Source organism: Excalfactoria chinensis, chromosome 5, assembly GCF_039878825.1.
Source record: "Excalfactoria chinensis isolate bCotChi1 chromosome 5, bCotChi1.hap2, whole genome shotgun sequence".
NCBI lineage: Eukaryota > Metazoa > Chordata > Aves > Galliformes > Phasianidae > Excalfactoria > Excalfactoria chinensis.
This window is the reverse complement of record NC_092829.1, coordinates 21,047,341-21,063,481: the sequence shown is the minus strand read 5'-3', so window position 1 is coordinate 21,063,481 and position 16,141 is coordinate 21,047,341. Positions and strand designations below refer to the sequence as shown.

Here is a 16,141-nt window from a genome sequence, read left to right as displayed (position 1 = left end):
TCTGTGTGCTTCCCTGACATATGAACATAAGCAGCTGACGTTAGAGGATGTATTTCTTTAATCTTTCATATCCACTTTTATCCAGAGATAGTGCTTTACCCTTTAAAACTCGGGGGGTGGGGGGACGTTGTGTATGTGTTTGGTTTTTTTTTTAACCTAAGGGAAGTGGCTCACATGAGGATCACTCAGGAAGACTAAAAGAGGCTGCACTGTTTGCAGAATTGGACAAAATGTGACCTAAACAACAGTCGGTCTTTTTCTCCTTTATTCAGTTTTCACATCTCACTTACCCCAGAACAATTGTTGTCAGCCTATAACAGAAAGTTCCTGAGGATTAATGTGGGAACACATTAAAAATCAAGAGATGATTGATGGATTCTTCTGCTAAATTTTATGTTGCCATTTCTTTTCCTTTCTGTTCTTCTTGAGGTTCTCCTTCCTGTGTAGTACAGTCATCCTTTTCATTCTGAAGCTTGGGCAATCTGCAGAAATAGTGATTATCTAATACTGGAAACGTTTCGCAGTAGTTATTTGCTGTTTACTCTACAAATAAGAAATGCAGGGACTGCCTAGCTGTCAAAGGAATCAAGACGGATAAAATACGATACTTAACTATAGAGGAGTGGAGTTGATTTAATTGTACCTATACTACATGGTACAAACCAGAATTGCTTTATGAAAAATGAAAATAGTTCCAGTCAAATACATAAAAGCTCTATTGCATTATTACCTGTGAATGTCAGATTCTTCTTCCAGCAAGTCAGCAGCATCTTTCCCTTTTTTCCTTACAAATTCTTCACTCAGCCCAACCTGCTGGAGGGTGTTTCTGTAGCGACGCTCTGCTCCTTGACGAGCATCATGCTATCAAATCGAAACTTAAACAGTAAGCATGTAGAACATGGGCTTCTCTATAAGCCGGCTTATGTTGTTTTAAAGTTTGGGGCTGATACTGATAATGAGAACAGCAGCAAAGCCCCTGTCTAGAATTTTTGTCTACCATAGAGTACAATATCGAAACTGAATTCAGGGAGAATGTCCTCAACATTTCTCAAAGCTGAAGCTCATCTTTTCCCGCATCTGTTTTTTTCTTTATTTCTATAGCACACAGTAGCACACTTTTGTGTCTGAATCCTGACTGACACTCAGATTGAGAATATGCGCTAAAAGGGTTGTGAGAAATTCTGGAAGCATATTGGCCTACAATTTGTAAGCACTAACCATAAGGCATTTCAAAAGAACTTGTGAAATAGCTTCGTAGCAGCTTGTATTCAAGAAGCTGAAAGCAAAGCATTCTGGGTCTTATATTCTCATGGCTTCCACACCAACCTCACAAATTAATGTAGTCTGAAATGAGGCTTTCCAGAAGTAGTGGACAGTTTCTAAAGATTAAGTTGTTCTATATGGTAGGTCCAAATGAGTTAATGCTATCGATACTGATTCATTCTCACCAATGTGACAAACAGAAATGTTACCAAAATTTAGCATACAAATGTGTTCTCTGTCTCCATTAATCACTCACCTGAACAGAAAGTCTGAGCCAAGAGGATATTTCTACTGAGAACGCTTAAATCAGCATATGGCTATATATTGTCAATATGTTTCTAACCAGTTATCTGTCAACTCTGCAAGGAGAAAGAACTGAAAGAGAAAACCCTGGAAATATACATTATAGGAAGTAAAGTATTTAAGTATAGTTCCTCTGCAGTATGGATTTGGAGACTGTCCTGTGTGATGGTGATATGTGCTGAGCAGCCAGCCAAGCTTGCAGATGATAGGAGTGATTTTACCAGAGAGGATGCTTTATAAATGAAAAATTCTAGACTGTAGACCATGGTATTCAGGTGCAGAATAGGTAGTCATATAATTTCCGGTGTGAAAAGGCCTTAATTTAGATCAGACCATATATTTTGATTGCAATATATACTAGGGGTTGGAAAGTTGTACAATCAAGAAGTACCAGAGCTTTTTAAGTCATGGAAAGGAAGCTTCTTAACACCTGTGTGGCTGTCCCATGTGTAGTCCAATGACTAAACAAGCATGAGCACCTTTCTAAGTGTGAATAACTTCAGTCTGGATTTCTTAGTGCCTGTCCTAAATCAAAGACAATGTATTCTGTCACCCAGAGGCACTTGGAACTTTGATCAGTTACCTTGGAGACCTGTTCAAAGAGGTATGGTCTGTTCTTGACTCGCAGCTGCATTTCTTCCAGCTCCTTTCTGTACTCCTTTGTTCTTTCTCTCATATTTTGCCTGAAACGAAAAATTTCCATGTCCAAAACAGGTTCCCTTCAGACTGCAGCTGATGGGGAAAAAGGACGTTTCAATAGCCATTTAGTCCTTTAAATAGCTCCAAGATTCCAAATGTGATTCCATATGATGAGCAAAACACTGCTTTTGCTACCATAATACACACCAGTAGCAAGTTTTACTATTTAGAGTGTAAGCTGAGAATTGAAGTTCACATTTTTACAAAACCTCATCTTATGTGTTTTATGTCCATTGCCAAGGGAGACATTGAAGTTGTACCAATTTGTCTCTACCAAGGTTAATGTAAAGAAAATTATTGCGTGTGGAAAGGGTAATGCTTGTGAAGAAATCCATGAGTCTGGAATGGGTATAGCAACTAAAAGTTAACACTAAGAAGACTCTTAGATTAAAGTCCTCCTAAAGAATTACCTGATAATCCCCAATTACCAAAGCAAACAGTTATTTCTGTGCAGAATAGGATACTGACCGGTTCTGTTTCAGCTTCTCCTTGTGTGTTTCATCCAGACTTTTATGTGGATCCAGGGCTTTTGCTCGGCTGTTCACTGATTTACGAATAGCTTGGCATTTCTTTTTCTGTTTCTCTAGCCAATAAATTCCTTCTTTGTCTCCTTCCTTTTTGCTCTCTTGGGAGTATCTGTATGGAGGAAAGTAAGTAATGAGCTCACTTAAGAGTTCCAGACTGCATGCTGGATGGCAATTTCACTTTTTGCTATTCTCCTTAGAATATTTCAGATTTCATGTGTAGCTCCCAAACTGACTGCAAGGCAAGTCAAGAATTAGCGAGGAAATATGACTAGCCACAGAGAAACAATGAGGGTAACTGTTGTCAGTGTGATGAGGGAGAACATAACTTTCTCCATTTCAGTCACTAGGCGGTGTATGGTCTTGTAGACAAAGTTCTACTTACCTAATAGCAGCTTCCCTTTTTCTTGTTGCATCTGTAATATGCACTGGAAGGGTATTGGAAGAGAGAGAGCAAAGTGCAGTCAAAGAATGACTTTTTTGCATGGAAACCTTGGAAAGTTGCTGAGAATCCTGAAAGAAATGGAACTTCATTCAGTGTAAATTGTTCACAGCACAGAAGCTCCTCCGTTTTTTGTCTAGTAATGAGAACAGGTGGAGGTACATGGGCAATGCACTCGTTCTTCTTTCTTCCATCAGTAGGGATTTACATGGGGAGGGGCTGAGAGATGAGTGGGAAGGAGACTTGCTTAGGAGTATGGAATGGAAGCTAAGCCTTAGCTGCCATAGCACGTCTCTTTGCTCTTTGATTTGTCCTAGAATTCTGCAGTACCCCTGAGATAAATACCGAGGTCTCACTAAAGGACATAAACTATTATAAATAAATGATATACATTTAAGAATTTTCCATCAGGGAGATCGGGGAGAACAGTAGCAAAGAAATATTTAGTCATCTCACCTTTATCTTTTCATTAGCTTCTCTCTGCCTGCCACGGAGATTGGAGGTTCGTAATTTGAATGGCTTAATTCGAGTTGCCTCTTTGATTTCTTGTCTTCTTACTGCTTCCCTCTGAAATGCCCAGTAAAGTTCTTCAAAATCTGGTACTGTTGGATTAATCCTTGGCTTGAAGCTGAAGCTTCTGTCCTGCAAGAATCCAAGTCTTTCCTGCTTAGTTTTGGTGGCAGTTCGGGACTGTGGATCCCTCCGACAGTTGCTAGTATCTATTGGAGCTACAGAGCTCTCCAGCAAATCCTTGGCTCTCATCTGAATGCGGATTTCTCTGTAGAGTTCAGCTTCTAATGAATTAAAAACAGCAATGAGAAGAATACGAATGATGTAAAAGGACACAAAATTGCCACTGCACAACATTTTTTTAATAATGGCAACTACTCATATAAGTGCAAACAGGTATCATGTATTCTCTTTCCCCATATTCCACCCCTTATCTACCTCCAAGATGAAAGAAAGCAAAGGAACACACAGAACCATGTCTGAGTCTCATTCTTAGGCATTACGACATATCTCTTTCCAGTATCACTGGTTACTGAGCAGGCCTTCTCCTATTCCTGTTCTTAGGGGTTCCAGGTCAAGGTTCTATTTTTCACATCAGACTTGGTTTCCTAAGGCTGACTGTGTGACCAAACAGGATTTTCAGATGTACTTGTAATGGATGATGGCTTTTCTATCTAATGTGCAGCAGTGTTTGCTTATGCTGAGTAAGATTTTAAGTAAGCAAGATTTGGGTATAACATGAAACTATGTCCTTTCATGTGCAGTACCAAATATTTATGAAAGTGAAGACAAAATAAGAAATATTTAGAGTGTGTTTATGTGTTTGCGCTGATTGAGGTATGAAATGCTTATTCCCCTTTCCTTCTCATATAACGGGCAGAAACTGAAAATGGTTTATCCTTTGCTCTCCATTTACATTTCTAATCTACTTAATTTAGTACACTACAGCATATGTTTTTCTGATGAAAACTGAACTGACGTTGTACTCAAGAAGGAATCGATGGCAAGTAGTTTAAAAAATAATAACGAGAAAAGCAATGCTATCTGTCACAGGGTGGGGTTTGGAACCCTCAGGATCTTTAAGGTCCGTTCCAATCTAAGCTGTTCTATCTGGTTGAGCCACTACAGTCCGTCTCGTTTACTTTTATCTTGCAACTGTGAGGGCTTAAGCCATCTGATAAGAAGAGGATCATCTTTCTCTCCGACTAAAATGGTCTGAGCCCCGTCCTCACTTGTTTCAGGAGTACAACTGAAAGGTATCAGAAAACATTACAGAAGGGCAAGAACTACGGAACCATTGCTTAGAACTGGACTAATGGCCTGATTTGGGCTCAGGGAATGTTTTTCTCCTGGGAAATAGTTCTGTGCAGCTCAGATGACTTAGGTGGGAAAAAAAATACCAATTCCAAGATACCATCTGGACCTCAGACACTTTAAGCACTACATCTGCCTTCGCACTTGTACCAGGCTTTATGCAAGTCCCTTTAGGCTAACCAAAGGAATTCATTTCACGGAAGGATTCCTAAACTATCATGACATGCTGCAGAAGGAACATGGAAATCTGAACAGCTCAATGTACCTGCTGATGTTTGGCAGTGGTGCAGAACTGCCACTGCTGACCCTAATACAAGAGTTTGGGATGCCCTATTCTAAGAGTCTCTAGATGAAATGTAATGACCAGTAGTGTAGAGGAAACTAGACAATACCAGAGGATGTAATGGTGTTGGCTTTATACTTCAAGTGATGTAATGGAGGCCATGATTCTACCTCCTAGCATTGAGATGGTGAGGGACAGTCAGGGAGGTGAGTGTTTTTTTACAGGAAGAGCCCGAGCACTTTACCTTTGAGTTTATCTCCAAGAAGTGTCTCATTAGTTGATCTAGGAACTTTTCTATTGACTTTCTTCAGTTTGGAGCTCTCATTTGGGTTTGCTGCTGTTAAGAACTTTTGTCTGATAGCTTCTTTCTTTTTCTCCTCCTTTTCCAGGAAACTGAAGGGTCTCTGAGTGGAAAGTAGCTGCTCCTTTCTTTTCTGTGTTGCTATTTGCCTGCGAACCTCATTCTGTTCCATTATTTCATGATAAAGGGGAAGAAACACATGGGCAGGTACAGGTTGTGCCCGGAACTGTTTTTGACATTCAGCTTCATCCTGGCTTTGCCTTTTGTCTCTCAGCTTGTCTAGTTCAAGAAACATGTTTGACTTCATCAGCTGGGATTTTTTGCGAGCTTCCCGCAGTGTCATTTTGAAGGGCTGAGGGATAGTGATGGAAGGAATCCAGGGAGATGAAGCACTTTTTGGCCTCAAGCGGGGTTTAGGAAACAAGTGAGGTTTTTGTTGATCCCAGGTACTGTCCGAGGTGAGGTCAATCAAAGAACGGGACTGCCTTTTGTTACCAGATGTATGACTAAGACAAAGACATTATGAAGGGGAAATAAGGGAAATTATTAACAAATTGAACTGAAAGAAGGGAGATCTGTTGACTGAGAGAAAGACACTGTAGGCTGAGCTGTAGTCAGGCCTAGGCCTCACTGTTCTCAAGCTCCAAATTTTGTTTTGCTACCTAAGTTCATAAGCATAGCTTTGCTTGCTTTCGTTTATCCATATACAAAATGCAGCTGCGACTACCTAGATTCCTAATGCAATTTATCATGCTGCTAGTACGTTGTCGCTATGAAGGCCATAAGTTAAACAGAATGTTTTAATTTCAAGGATATTCAACACAAGATATGAAATGGGGAGAGGCAATAAATGAGGCACAGGGATGCACAAAGCCTAACAAACAGAAGATAACAGTATCAAACACCAGAACTCCTAAGACACGTGTGGAAGGGAAGTTCAACTTTCAAGAGGTTCAGCTGGAAAGTTTGTAACTGTTAAGAAGAGAATATAACTCATGATTAAAAACAAACAAACACACGACTATCACGGGTCTCACAGAAACAGGAAACTTCTCATAGGATGTTTGAAGGGTGAATGTGGGACTGGCTAGAACTGTTACATTTAGGGAAGGATCGAATGCAAGGGAAGGATCAAGGTGGATCAGAAAGGGCTAAGCACAGACAAACAGGGAGGCACTATGAAAGAGAAGCGGCTGATTGTGTGTAAACAGGTGGTTGCTGCAATTTGTCCTATCTTGTTCTTTATAGACTCTATTTCTCATTTAAGAGGATTTGACCCTCTAGTGAACTTCAAGCTGGACTAATCCCAGAGGACAGTGTTGGAAAACCAGGTGCTGGAGAGACCACAGTTCTGAAGATTGGTGCTGGACAGAAACACACGTGCACGTTATCTGCTAGCAAACTGCAACCGGCAGGCAGGAAGGGGAGCGGCCATTTGTGCTGTTCGTGCTTCACGTGAATGCTGTTTATGCGGGCCCGTGTTCAGGCCCCTTCATCGCATCGGTGAACATCTAGGGCAGCGTGCTGGTACATGCTGACAAGGTGCACGCGTGTGCTCATGGTGGGACCCACGGTGCTGTGTTACTGCTCGGAACTGGGGAGAAGCAGTAGGATTTCCCCACGCGTCCTCCACTCCTGTGGGTTTGGCTGTCCTTAAAGGCTGCCGTCCTACCTGAGCACCGCACACAGCCTGGCGCGTAGCGCGGCCGCCTCCCTCGAGAGCTCTCCGAGGTCCTCGTCCTCCTGGGAGGCGCTGAGGTCGCTCCCTAACGCTGCCTGGCACAGCAAGCCCAGCTCCAACAGAGACCGGCGGCCTTCCATCCTGGGGCCGGTGGATGGACGGGAAAAGCACAGTTCGCCCGTTAACGCTGGAGGGAGCTCGGTTATCGCCTGTCACCTGGGAAATAAATCAAGGAGAGCAGCGGGGTGATGACTTCCAGAACGGGAGGGGGCAATCGCCACCCGCCGCTCCCGTCGCCCTTCCCGGCTCAGATCAACCCCGCCGAGCACGGACGCCTTCCTCACCTGCAGGCCACCACCCCAGCACCGCGCCCGTCTCCCGCCAATCAGCGAGGCCGACTACGCTTTAGGCCCGCCTTCCGGCCTAAATAGCCAATCAGACTCTGAGATGGGCAGATCCTCCCGCTCGCTCATTGGTGGTCAGGAAGAGCTGTTTTAATCGCGCTCGCTCCTCGGGGAGAGGCGCCGTTGTCATGGTTTCCTCGCGCGACTTCGGCCCGCGGGCGACGTTCGTGACGTCACTTCCGCAGCGATGGCGGCGGCGTGCGGCCGGGCCCTGCTGGCTCCGCTCGGCGGGCGGCTGCGGGCCTGTCCGCGGGGCCCTCTCCGCTCCTTCACCGCCGCCGCGCCGCTCTACGACGTGGTGGTGTCGGGCGGCGGCATGGTCGGCAGCGCTATGGCCGCCGCGCTCGGTAAGGCCGTGACCTTCTCCGTAGGCGGCTTGTCCCGGGCCGGGAGCGCGGTCAGTGTGCAAAAAGGAAAAGTCGGTACAAAAAGAGAAAGCTTAATGCGCGCTTTAACTGCACGGGCCTTATCGTGCACAAACGTTGTACTCATAACGCTGAAAATTAAAACTCGGCTGGCTGCTTTTAGCGTGTTTTAGTGTGTTTCTGCATAAGGTCGGGAACGTGCTCTGTCTAAACACAGAAACACGTGGAAGTGATAGATACAGAATGAAGAAGCGGCCATCCGACAGGAGCGATGTGGCAAAGTGTTTTGTGTTGGTTTGTTTAAGGGCACGATATCCATTTCCGTGACAAGAAGGTCGCCTTGCTAGAGGCTGGGCCTAGGAAGGAATATCACTTGCCAGAGAGCTACAGCAACAGGGTCAGCTCCATCTCCCCCGGATCAGCGACCTTCCTGGGCAGTGCGTATCGCTTCTGTTCTTGGTGTTTCCAACCGCGTCTTTCACTTTTCTGTCCTGTTTAAACAAAACTCCTTTGAGCGCGTTCTGCCTTCACAGAATTATAGAATCACAGAATTATAGGGGTTGGAAGGGACCTCTAGAGATTATCGAGTCCAACCCCCCTGCCAAAGCAGGCTCCCTACACCACGTCGCACAGGTAGGCGTCCAGGCGGGTCTTGAATATCTCCAGAGAAGGAGACTCCACCACCTCCCTGGGCAGCCTGTTCCAGTGCTCCGTCACCCTCACCGTAAAGAAGTTCTTGCGCACATTCGTGCGGAACTTCCTATGCTGGAGTTTCTGCCCATTGCCCCTAGTCCTGTCCCCACGCACTACTGAAAAGAGACCAGCCTCGCCACTATAGCTCCCACACCTCAGGTATTTATAAACCTGGATCAAGTCCCCTCTCAGCCTTCTTTTCTCAAGGCTAAACAGACCCAGTTCCCTAAGTCTCTCCTCGTAGGGGAGATGGTCCAGGCCCTTCACCATCTTTGTGGCCCTTCTGCCTTCATCGTAAATAGAGTTGTTTGGCTTCGTCTCTCAGTACTTTAAACATCGAGTTGCAGTGATAGGCCCGGGCATCTCTTGGCAACAAGATTCCACATTCTAGTGGCTCAGTCTGATTTCTTTCTGTAAATGCATGTACTTATGTATACACTGTGTATTAGTGTTTGTGATAGCGGGCTGGCAAAAGGTTGTGAAGTGCACTCTAGCACCTAGGGTGCCTTGTTCACTACATGTGCATAATTCTCCCATGTTTGGTGCCTGCGGTCTAGTAACTCGCTTCTGTTCAGTTTTCATTTCAAAGACAAATTTGATCCTTGGTTTCAAGTGGAGGGAGAAATATTATAAACAGTGATGGCTGTGACTTTTCCTGTCTGTTCTCTTGCCCAGTGAGAGCTGATGTGTAAGCAACAGCATTTGGGCAGAAGTCTTGTGCCTTTTTATCTGGCTCACATTAACAGCAGGATAATGTGATGCTGAAGCTGGGAAAGCACTGTCTCAGGCAGCACTGGCACTGCTAGGTGTAGTGGAAGCAGAGTCTGGGCAAATTATATACTAGTTATGATTAGTGATCAGTGAGAGAGGAAAGCAGAGTGAGCTTCAGCTTCATCTGGGTCTCAGTGTCACTGTGTAAACCTATTTGTGTCCTCTTCCTCTTTTAGGTTTTGGTGCCTGGGATCACGTCTGCAGCCTGAGATGTAAACCATTCCGACGCATGCAGGTGCCATACTGAGGGCTGCAAATGTATCGGGTTTATCTACTTTGAATTCTTGGAAATACTTTCATTAGTAATCCTAAGTTTATTGCTTCTTTGGCAAAGGGCAGGCCACGCTTTTCTCTGGGAGATAACTGTTGTAAGAGCCATGATGTTACAGGATGAAAGGCTGATTCCTAGTGGAAGCTGTAAACTGGGAGGCATAGGTACTGGTCAGGAAAGACAGAAATAAAGGTGAAAGTAGTAGGTTAGCACTGTGTGTTAATTATGTAACAGGAAAATAGGGGAAAAAAACCTTTCTGTTCTCAGAATTAGTGCTTGAGATTAATCTAGATAGTTGCTTGAAAGGAATTATGTGATGTATTTTAGTGGCTTAGAGTGGTTGGTCATTCAGGATATGTCTTTCTGCATTCCTGGATTGGCGTTCTTCTGCTGGGAGGATGGATGTTTCCATGTTCTCTGAAAGGAGCGGTGCCTGTTTGCTTTGTAGCCTCATATAATGTTTTTCTTTGTAGGTGTGGGATGCTTGTTCTGAAGCCATCATCACTTTTGAGAAAGATGACTTAGATGACATGGGTTACATAGTGGAGAATGATGTCATTATGTCTGCTCTTACCAAACAGTTAGATGCAGTAGCAGGTAGTGGACAACTTCTTTAATGTTTTATTTCCTCAAGAGAGCTTTCAATAACTTGTCTTCTGTTGCGTATGCTAAGAGGGAGAAAGATGACTTATCTAACAAATGACTCTGGGACATGGGCAGCTTCTTGAAATGGGGGGAATGGAGGGAGAAATCTGTCTGCTGTAGGATACACAGGATGAAGACAGTTGCATGTGCTACTTACCAGCACACAGTTTCTCAGGAAGACTTAATAAGAAAGATGTGTAGTGTTCTGTTTAGAGTGGGCTTTGCGGTGACGGTTTGCCAGATCTGTTCATCCTTGCCTTGAGAACTGTAGAATCTATTCTCAGAGTGCCACTAAGGGCATGCACGGCCCTTTGCTGCTGTAGTGATGTTTCGTTTTTTCCCATGTCTGTGTCATGCAGTGACCATGGTACTTTGTGTTCCCACCAGACCGGGTGGAGGTTTTCTACGGGAGCAGAGCAGTCGGGTATACCTGGCCCCTTCCCTCTCACAGCTGTGACACAAGCCCTTGGGTCCAAATTGAGTTAGCTGATGGACGCAGACTTCAGACCAAACTGCTGGTAACTAAACTTTTTATTTCTGTTGATCAGGCATCATCTCTTGCCCAAGTCCTTTCCACTGGATTTGGTTCTGATTCCCTGTGTGCCGCTCCACCCACGTGGAGGGCTTAAGTAAGGTGAGTTGCTAACTCTGCTAGAGGTGCTAAGGGATGGACACATTGAATAGCCTTTTTTGTACCTGATGCAAGAAAACTGTGTTGAGCTGGACAGGAGTAAAAGGGACCACCTCCTGTGGTCTGGGGGAACTTACATATATTTTCTTCTTCTGTATAAACAAAAATATGTGTACACACTAATGGAGGTTTGTAGACTGGAATATTGGCTTTCTCTGGAGCTGATGAAGAGGTAGATCTGCATCTCTTTATTCCATAGATCGGTGCAGATGGCCATAACTCTGTAGTCCGGAAGGAAGCTGAAGTTCAGAACATTGAGCATCAGTATGACCAGTCAGCTGTGGTGGCAACTCTTCACTTGTCTGAGGTGAAATTCTGCAGACCATCTCTTGTCTTCTTAAGCAGATAATGTTAAGTCACTAGTTCCTAATTGTCCGCTTCTTTCCACTGTAGGCCACAGACAATAACGTAGCATGGCAGAGGTTCCTCCCCACGGGGCCAATTGCACTTCTGCCAGTAAGATACCCCGTGGTCTCTGTGTTTTTTACTTCTTAGTATGTTCTTTTAATATTTTTTCTTCTCTCTGTGCCTTGCTATGCCTGTTTTGTCCTTCTGCCTTTGAAGTTGTTTCCCTTGCACTTTATCCTTGGCATTTCCCACTTGTAGTATGTTTGGCTGGGGAAGTAACATGCAGTTTGACTGGTGTAGGAAGAAGAGAGTGAGGAAAGCTTTGCTTTGTTTGTTTGTTTGCTTTTTGTTATTTTTCTCTTGATAATTACCCTTGACATTTTCGTATCCAGCTGTCTGACACTGCCAGCTCTCTGGTTTGGTCTACATCTCATGAACATGCCTCAGAACTTCTCACTATGGACAAGGAAAGTTTTGTGGATAGCATCAACTCTGCCTTTGTGAGTATCAGCCTTACAGCAGTTATGAGGCTGGCTGTTGCAATCTTGAAAAGTACAATGGAATCCTACAGCTTAAAGGACAGTAATAGGGAAGATGGGTTCTCAAGGTGCTCTTCTGGTAGGGATGATATTAGAGGACACTTGGCAAAAAAAAGATGACCTTATGGGACTGATTTAAGTTAGTTCCAAAAGGTATGGTAGAATCTGGACTAGTTTTCTGAATGATGGGAAGCATAGGCTTATCCTAGTTGAAGACATATGTAGAATTATGGAATGGCCAGGGTTGAAAAGGACCACAATGACCATCTAGTTTCAAACCCCCCTGCTATGTGCAGGGACACCAACCACCAGACCAAGCTGCCCAGAGCCGCATCCAGCCTGGCCTTGTCTGCCTCCAAGGGGATGGGACATTCACAACCTCCTTGAGCATTGTGGGTTCATGTCTAAAGATTTCTTTCTGTTTGTTTGTGTACTCATTTCAGTGGAGCAACGTAAACCATTCTGACTTCATCGATACTGCTGGAGCCATGTTTCGATCTGCTCTTTCACTTCTGAAACCCTCAGGGACTGGGCTGCGTCAGCTGCCCCCAAGTGTCGCTGAAGTAGATCCAGAGAGCAGAGCCATGTTCCCTCTGGGGATGGGCCACGCGACAGAGTACGTCAGGCACCGCATGGCTCTCATCGGGTAAGGTCTCTGGAAGCAGCTGCTGGGTGAGTGAGTGGTGTGTGGTTAGAAATGATGTGAGCACAGCAAATCCCACTTAAGAATTTAGATGGTTAGAAACGCATTTATAGCTAGAGTCTGACTTTATCCAGGCCCTTTACATAATTTGCTCTTGTGCTGACAAAAGCCTGTTGTATGAATAGCACTCTGCCTGCTGTGCATGCCTTCTGTGTCAATTAGACAGTTTTCCTTCTCTTGTTTGTGTAGCCCAGTGAAGCAGTCCAGTGTCTCATGACGGACCTGTATAGTTCCCCAAACAGCAACTGTTCTGTATATCATTTTGAGTGTTAGCTCACTTGTCTTGAGCACAAATGACAAGATACAGATACAGATAACCGTGGATAGGACATCGTAGGCTTTTGTACAGTTGTCTACAAAAAGAGGGAAGTAGCTCATCTTTTATGTTCTAAGGCTGAATGTACATTTTTCTCCCCTACAGCTGCAATACATTGGTAGCTTTTAGTAATTCTTGATGCCGTGTTACATTTGTGATACATTCTTTTTTCCACCTTGAGTCACTTTGTGCCTATGAGTACTCTGTGCTTTATATCTCATTAACGTTTTAAGTGCGTGATTTTACATTTCATACTCAGATTTCATTACTTCGAGTAATGTGTTCAGCTTCGTTCTTGGCAGATAAGTCTACTCATAATTTAAAAGAAAATCAGATTATTTTCAGTGCTGCATCACAACTTTGTATTCATTATGTCTGCTTTTGGTGTCGCTGATATGCTTCCTCTTGTGCTACTTAGTATAGTAAATAGTAAAGCCTGTTTCACGTGTGATCTGACACTGGACTTTAGCTGGTCACCTCTTTATAGTTTTTCCTTTCTGAGATACTTTTTGCTAACCCCTCCTTTTCTTGCTTCTTGTAGCTGGAGAGGTAGGTAGGCAGTTCAGGACAAGGAGGTACTGGATAAAGCTGTATATGCTGTTGTAGAATCATGTTAATTGCAAAGAAGTGAAGAGTTTGTCAGCCATCCGGCGTTCTTCAAGAAGGGTTATAATCTTCTGTCTTCTCTTGCTTCAGGGATGCAGCACACAGAGTCCACCCACTTGCAGGACAAGGTGTAAACCTGGGTTTTGGTGATATTGCATGCTTAGCTCATCTCCTCAGCGCAGCAGCCTTCAACGGGCAAGATCTGGGTAAGGATCCAAGACAGTGAGGTGGCTGTGAGAGGTTTAGCCTTACAAGCCTCTGCTGCTACCATCAGGACAAGCACTGTCTCTATTTGCAGGTTGAGCTTGCTGCTTATTGATTGATTGATTGATTTGCTGCTTAAAGGCATCTTTGAAGCAAAACTGTTCTTTGGCTGCGGAGCAGTTAAAAATGCTTGGATGCCATCTGCATCCTCAAAACCTAAAAGAAATGCTTTAAAAAAGCAAAGAAAGGATCTGCCGGATGGTAGTGTTACAGGTAGTGAGACAAAAACCACTAGCTGATGGACTCAAGCCTATATTAAGATGGTCCATTTATCTGTTCTGTGTTCTTAGTTATCTGTGGAGAGTACTATATAGATAAGATGCACAGTTGTTTGTGGCAAATCGCTTGTAATGTGAATATTCAATTATTTCTTCCAGGATCCTTAAAACATCTCTTAAGGTTTGAGACAGAACGTCAGAGGCACAATGTCTCCTTGATAGCTGCCATTGATTTACTGAAGAGGCTTTACTCTACAAGCCTTTCTCCCGTGGTGCTGCTGAGGACATGGGGATTGCAAGCAACAAATGCCCTGCCTCCTGTCAAAGTAAGATTCTTCCTTTGTACACGGGCCATTGGAGAATTTTTGCAATGAAACTTTTTTTTTTGGTTGGAAAATGCAAACTGAGTTGTTGAAAGTGAGGTTTTGTGTTGTGAACAAACCCTAGGATTTCCTAAATGACTTGTGGCTTGGTACTTATGGGTTTCTTCTACAGTACAAGGAATGTGAAGGATCTCAGTATCTATACTCTGTGTCAGTAACTGTGGGTCAAAAGTCACCAGTAGTCTTTGGCTTTATTTTGCTATGGAATGCGAACTGGAACTTTGAACCGCATTCCAGAAATGCATTGTGAGAAAAAAAAAATAGCCCTCTGAAAACAAACCTTCCTTAAGAGTAAGACACTGAGTGACTTTATAGATGTGGGGTGTGACTTGTACAGATATCTGTTTCTGTGCTGTTCTGCCCTGTTAAATTGTTCTCTCCTGGCTGAAGCCCTCAATGGAAGTTACCTGAGGAGGTTCAGACTTAAGCACAGAACTTGTGTTTGCGGCCCAGCTGCCAGAACTTTGCACAGCACTAATGTAGTTGGTGGGTTTTCATGATGTTCATTGAGCCACCTGCTCTCAAAGCTCCCACGTGCCTTCAAATTAGCTTTCTCATTTCTGAATTTGCTCTATTGCACAAATCAAGTCTTACTGTTTAACGCAGATGGCCAGTTTCCTATGCGTTACATTACAGTAAGACACTAGGCTGAATTGATGTCTCTAGTTGTACTAAGAGGAGCAGTATGCTGCTGCTTCAGTGCTTGGTGTTTATTCAGTTTCTCTGTTGAAAGCAGAAGGCCAAGTGAGGCCTCTTTTGTGAGCACAGAACATGTTGGTTATGTCTGTTTTGTGCTATTCAAGAAGGAAAAGAACACTGCAACTTCTTTAATTTCCTTGCATGCAGGGACAGGTGCTTTGCATTTAACTAAGAGACCGACAAGTACCCTTGTCCACATGGAAAGGAGAAGGAGATTATAGCTGCTTTCTGAAATGTGTACTTATCACCAGTTGATAAACTCCTTTTCTTTCTCCCTTTTTTAGGAGCAAATCATGGCTTTTGCTAGTAAGTGATCCGTTCTCAGTTTGGAACAGCAGCTTGCTGGTGTGCGCGTTATTTTTATAAGGACTGTGACTGATTCAATTTTTGAGTTGTGTTATTTTAATTTAACAATAAAACTGAAGTATTGAGCTGTGTCTTACACCTTCTCTGGTTTATGCAGACAACATCTCAGCTGCTCTTCTCAACAAGGTTTGAGGTCTCTTCCTGTGGTATCATTATCCCTTTGGCCACTGAACTGTCTGTACAATCTGCTTTTAGTTTGGACCTTTTAAATTGAAGACCAAAGTGAGCTGTGCTGAATTTTGGTAGCGATGAATTTTGCTGTTTAATTACTTTCAGTTTTTCATGGTGTGATTCTGGAACTGTTACGTCAATTCTGTGTTCTTAACCACTTCCTGGACTCCGAAAGGAGGGTGAGTTTTCAGCAGAAGAGACCAACTTCCAGTTGCAGATGGGTATGTTTTAATGTTCTCATCTCCCTCCTTCACCTTTTTCCTTGGCTCTCTTGTGGTGCTTTTAGTTAATAGCAACGTTTCTTGTGGAACTGGTTACTCTTAAGAGCTTTCCAATACCATGAGAAAGAGATGCAAGATAACACGAAG

General features: G+C 43.8%; 2 protein-coding genes across 3 annotated transcripts; one reads left to right on the top strand and one right to left on the bottom strand.

Moving 5' to 3' along the window:
• Positions 1-246: 246 nt before the first annotated feature.
• Positions 247-7,782, bottom strand: FAM161B (FAM161 centrosomal protein B). 2 transcript variants are annotated; one of them, XM_072338228.1, is made up of 9 exons: positions 7,665-7,782; positions 7,312-7,536; positions 5,583-6,145; positions 3,688-4,025; positions 3,175-3,302; positions 2,734-2,901; positions 2,150-2,249; positions 731-861; positions 247-482 (listed from the first exon to the last, which is right to left on the bottom strand). In XM_072338228.1, exons 2-9 carry the CDS (start codon positions 7,458-7,460, stop codon positions 392-394), a joined length of 1,668 nt encoding a protein of 555 aa, XP_072194329.1. In that variant the 5' UTR covers positions 7,461-7,536; positions 7,665-7,782; the 3' UTR covers positions 247-391. The 2 variants fall into 2 exon arrangements, with proteins under 2 accessions (XP_072194329.1, XP_072194327.1); XM_072338226.1 differs by having other exon boundaries at positions 258-482; positions 3,175-3,317.
• A 93-nt stretch (positions 7,783-7,875) lies between these two features.
• Positions 7,876-15,844, top strand: COQ6 (coenzyme Q6, monooxygenase). The gene is made up of 13 exons (XM_072339301.1): positions 7,876-8,071; positions 8,395-8,526; positions 9,730-9,788; positions 10,298-10,421; positions 10,857-10,987; positions 11,360-11,467; positions 11,554-11,616; positions 11,901-12,008; positions 12,491-12,693; positions 13,763-13,878; positions 14,314-14,480; positions 15,521-15,542; positions 15,700-15,844. The coding sequence occupies exons 1-13, from the start codon at positions 7,912-7,914 to the stop codon at positions 15,732-15,734; spliced, it is 1,428 nt and encodes a 475-aa protein (XP_072195402.1). The 5' UTR covers positions 7,876-7,911; the 3' UTR covers positions 15,735-15,844.
• Positions 15,845-16,141: the final 297 nt, after the last annotated feature.

Bases quoted from the DNA above. Each gene is read 5' to 3' on its own strand.
- FAM161B (XM_072338226.1), bottom strand. From the start codon at position 7,460: ATGGAAGGCCGCCGGTCTCTGTTGGAGCTGGGCTTGCTGTGCCAGGCA. The intron at 3,318-3,687 runs GTGAGATGACTA...CACTGAATGAAG, and splicing joins AAGCTAATGAAAAGATAAAG to TTCCATTTCTTTCAGGATTC. The intron at 483-730 runs GTAATAATGCAA...CTATTTCTGCAG, and splicing joins GAAGAATCTGACATTCACAG to ATTGCCCAAGCTTCAGAATG.
- COQ6 (XM_072339301.1), top strand. From the start codon at position 7,912: ATGGCGGCGGCGTGCGGCCGGGCCCTGCTGGCTCCGCTCGGCGGGCGG. The intron at 8,527-9,729 runs GTGCGTATCGCT...TTCCTCTTTTAG, and splicing joins ATCAGCGACCTTCCTGGGCA to GTTTTGGTGCCTGGGATCAC. The intron at 12,694-13,762 runs GTAAGGTCTCTG...CTCTTGCTTCAG, and splicing joins CACCGCATGGCTCTCATCGG to GGATGCAGCACACAGAGTCC.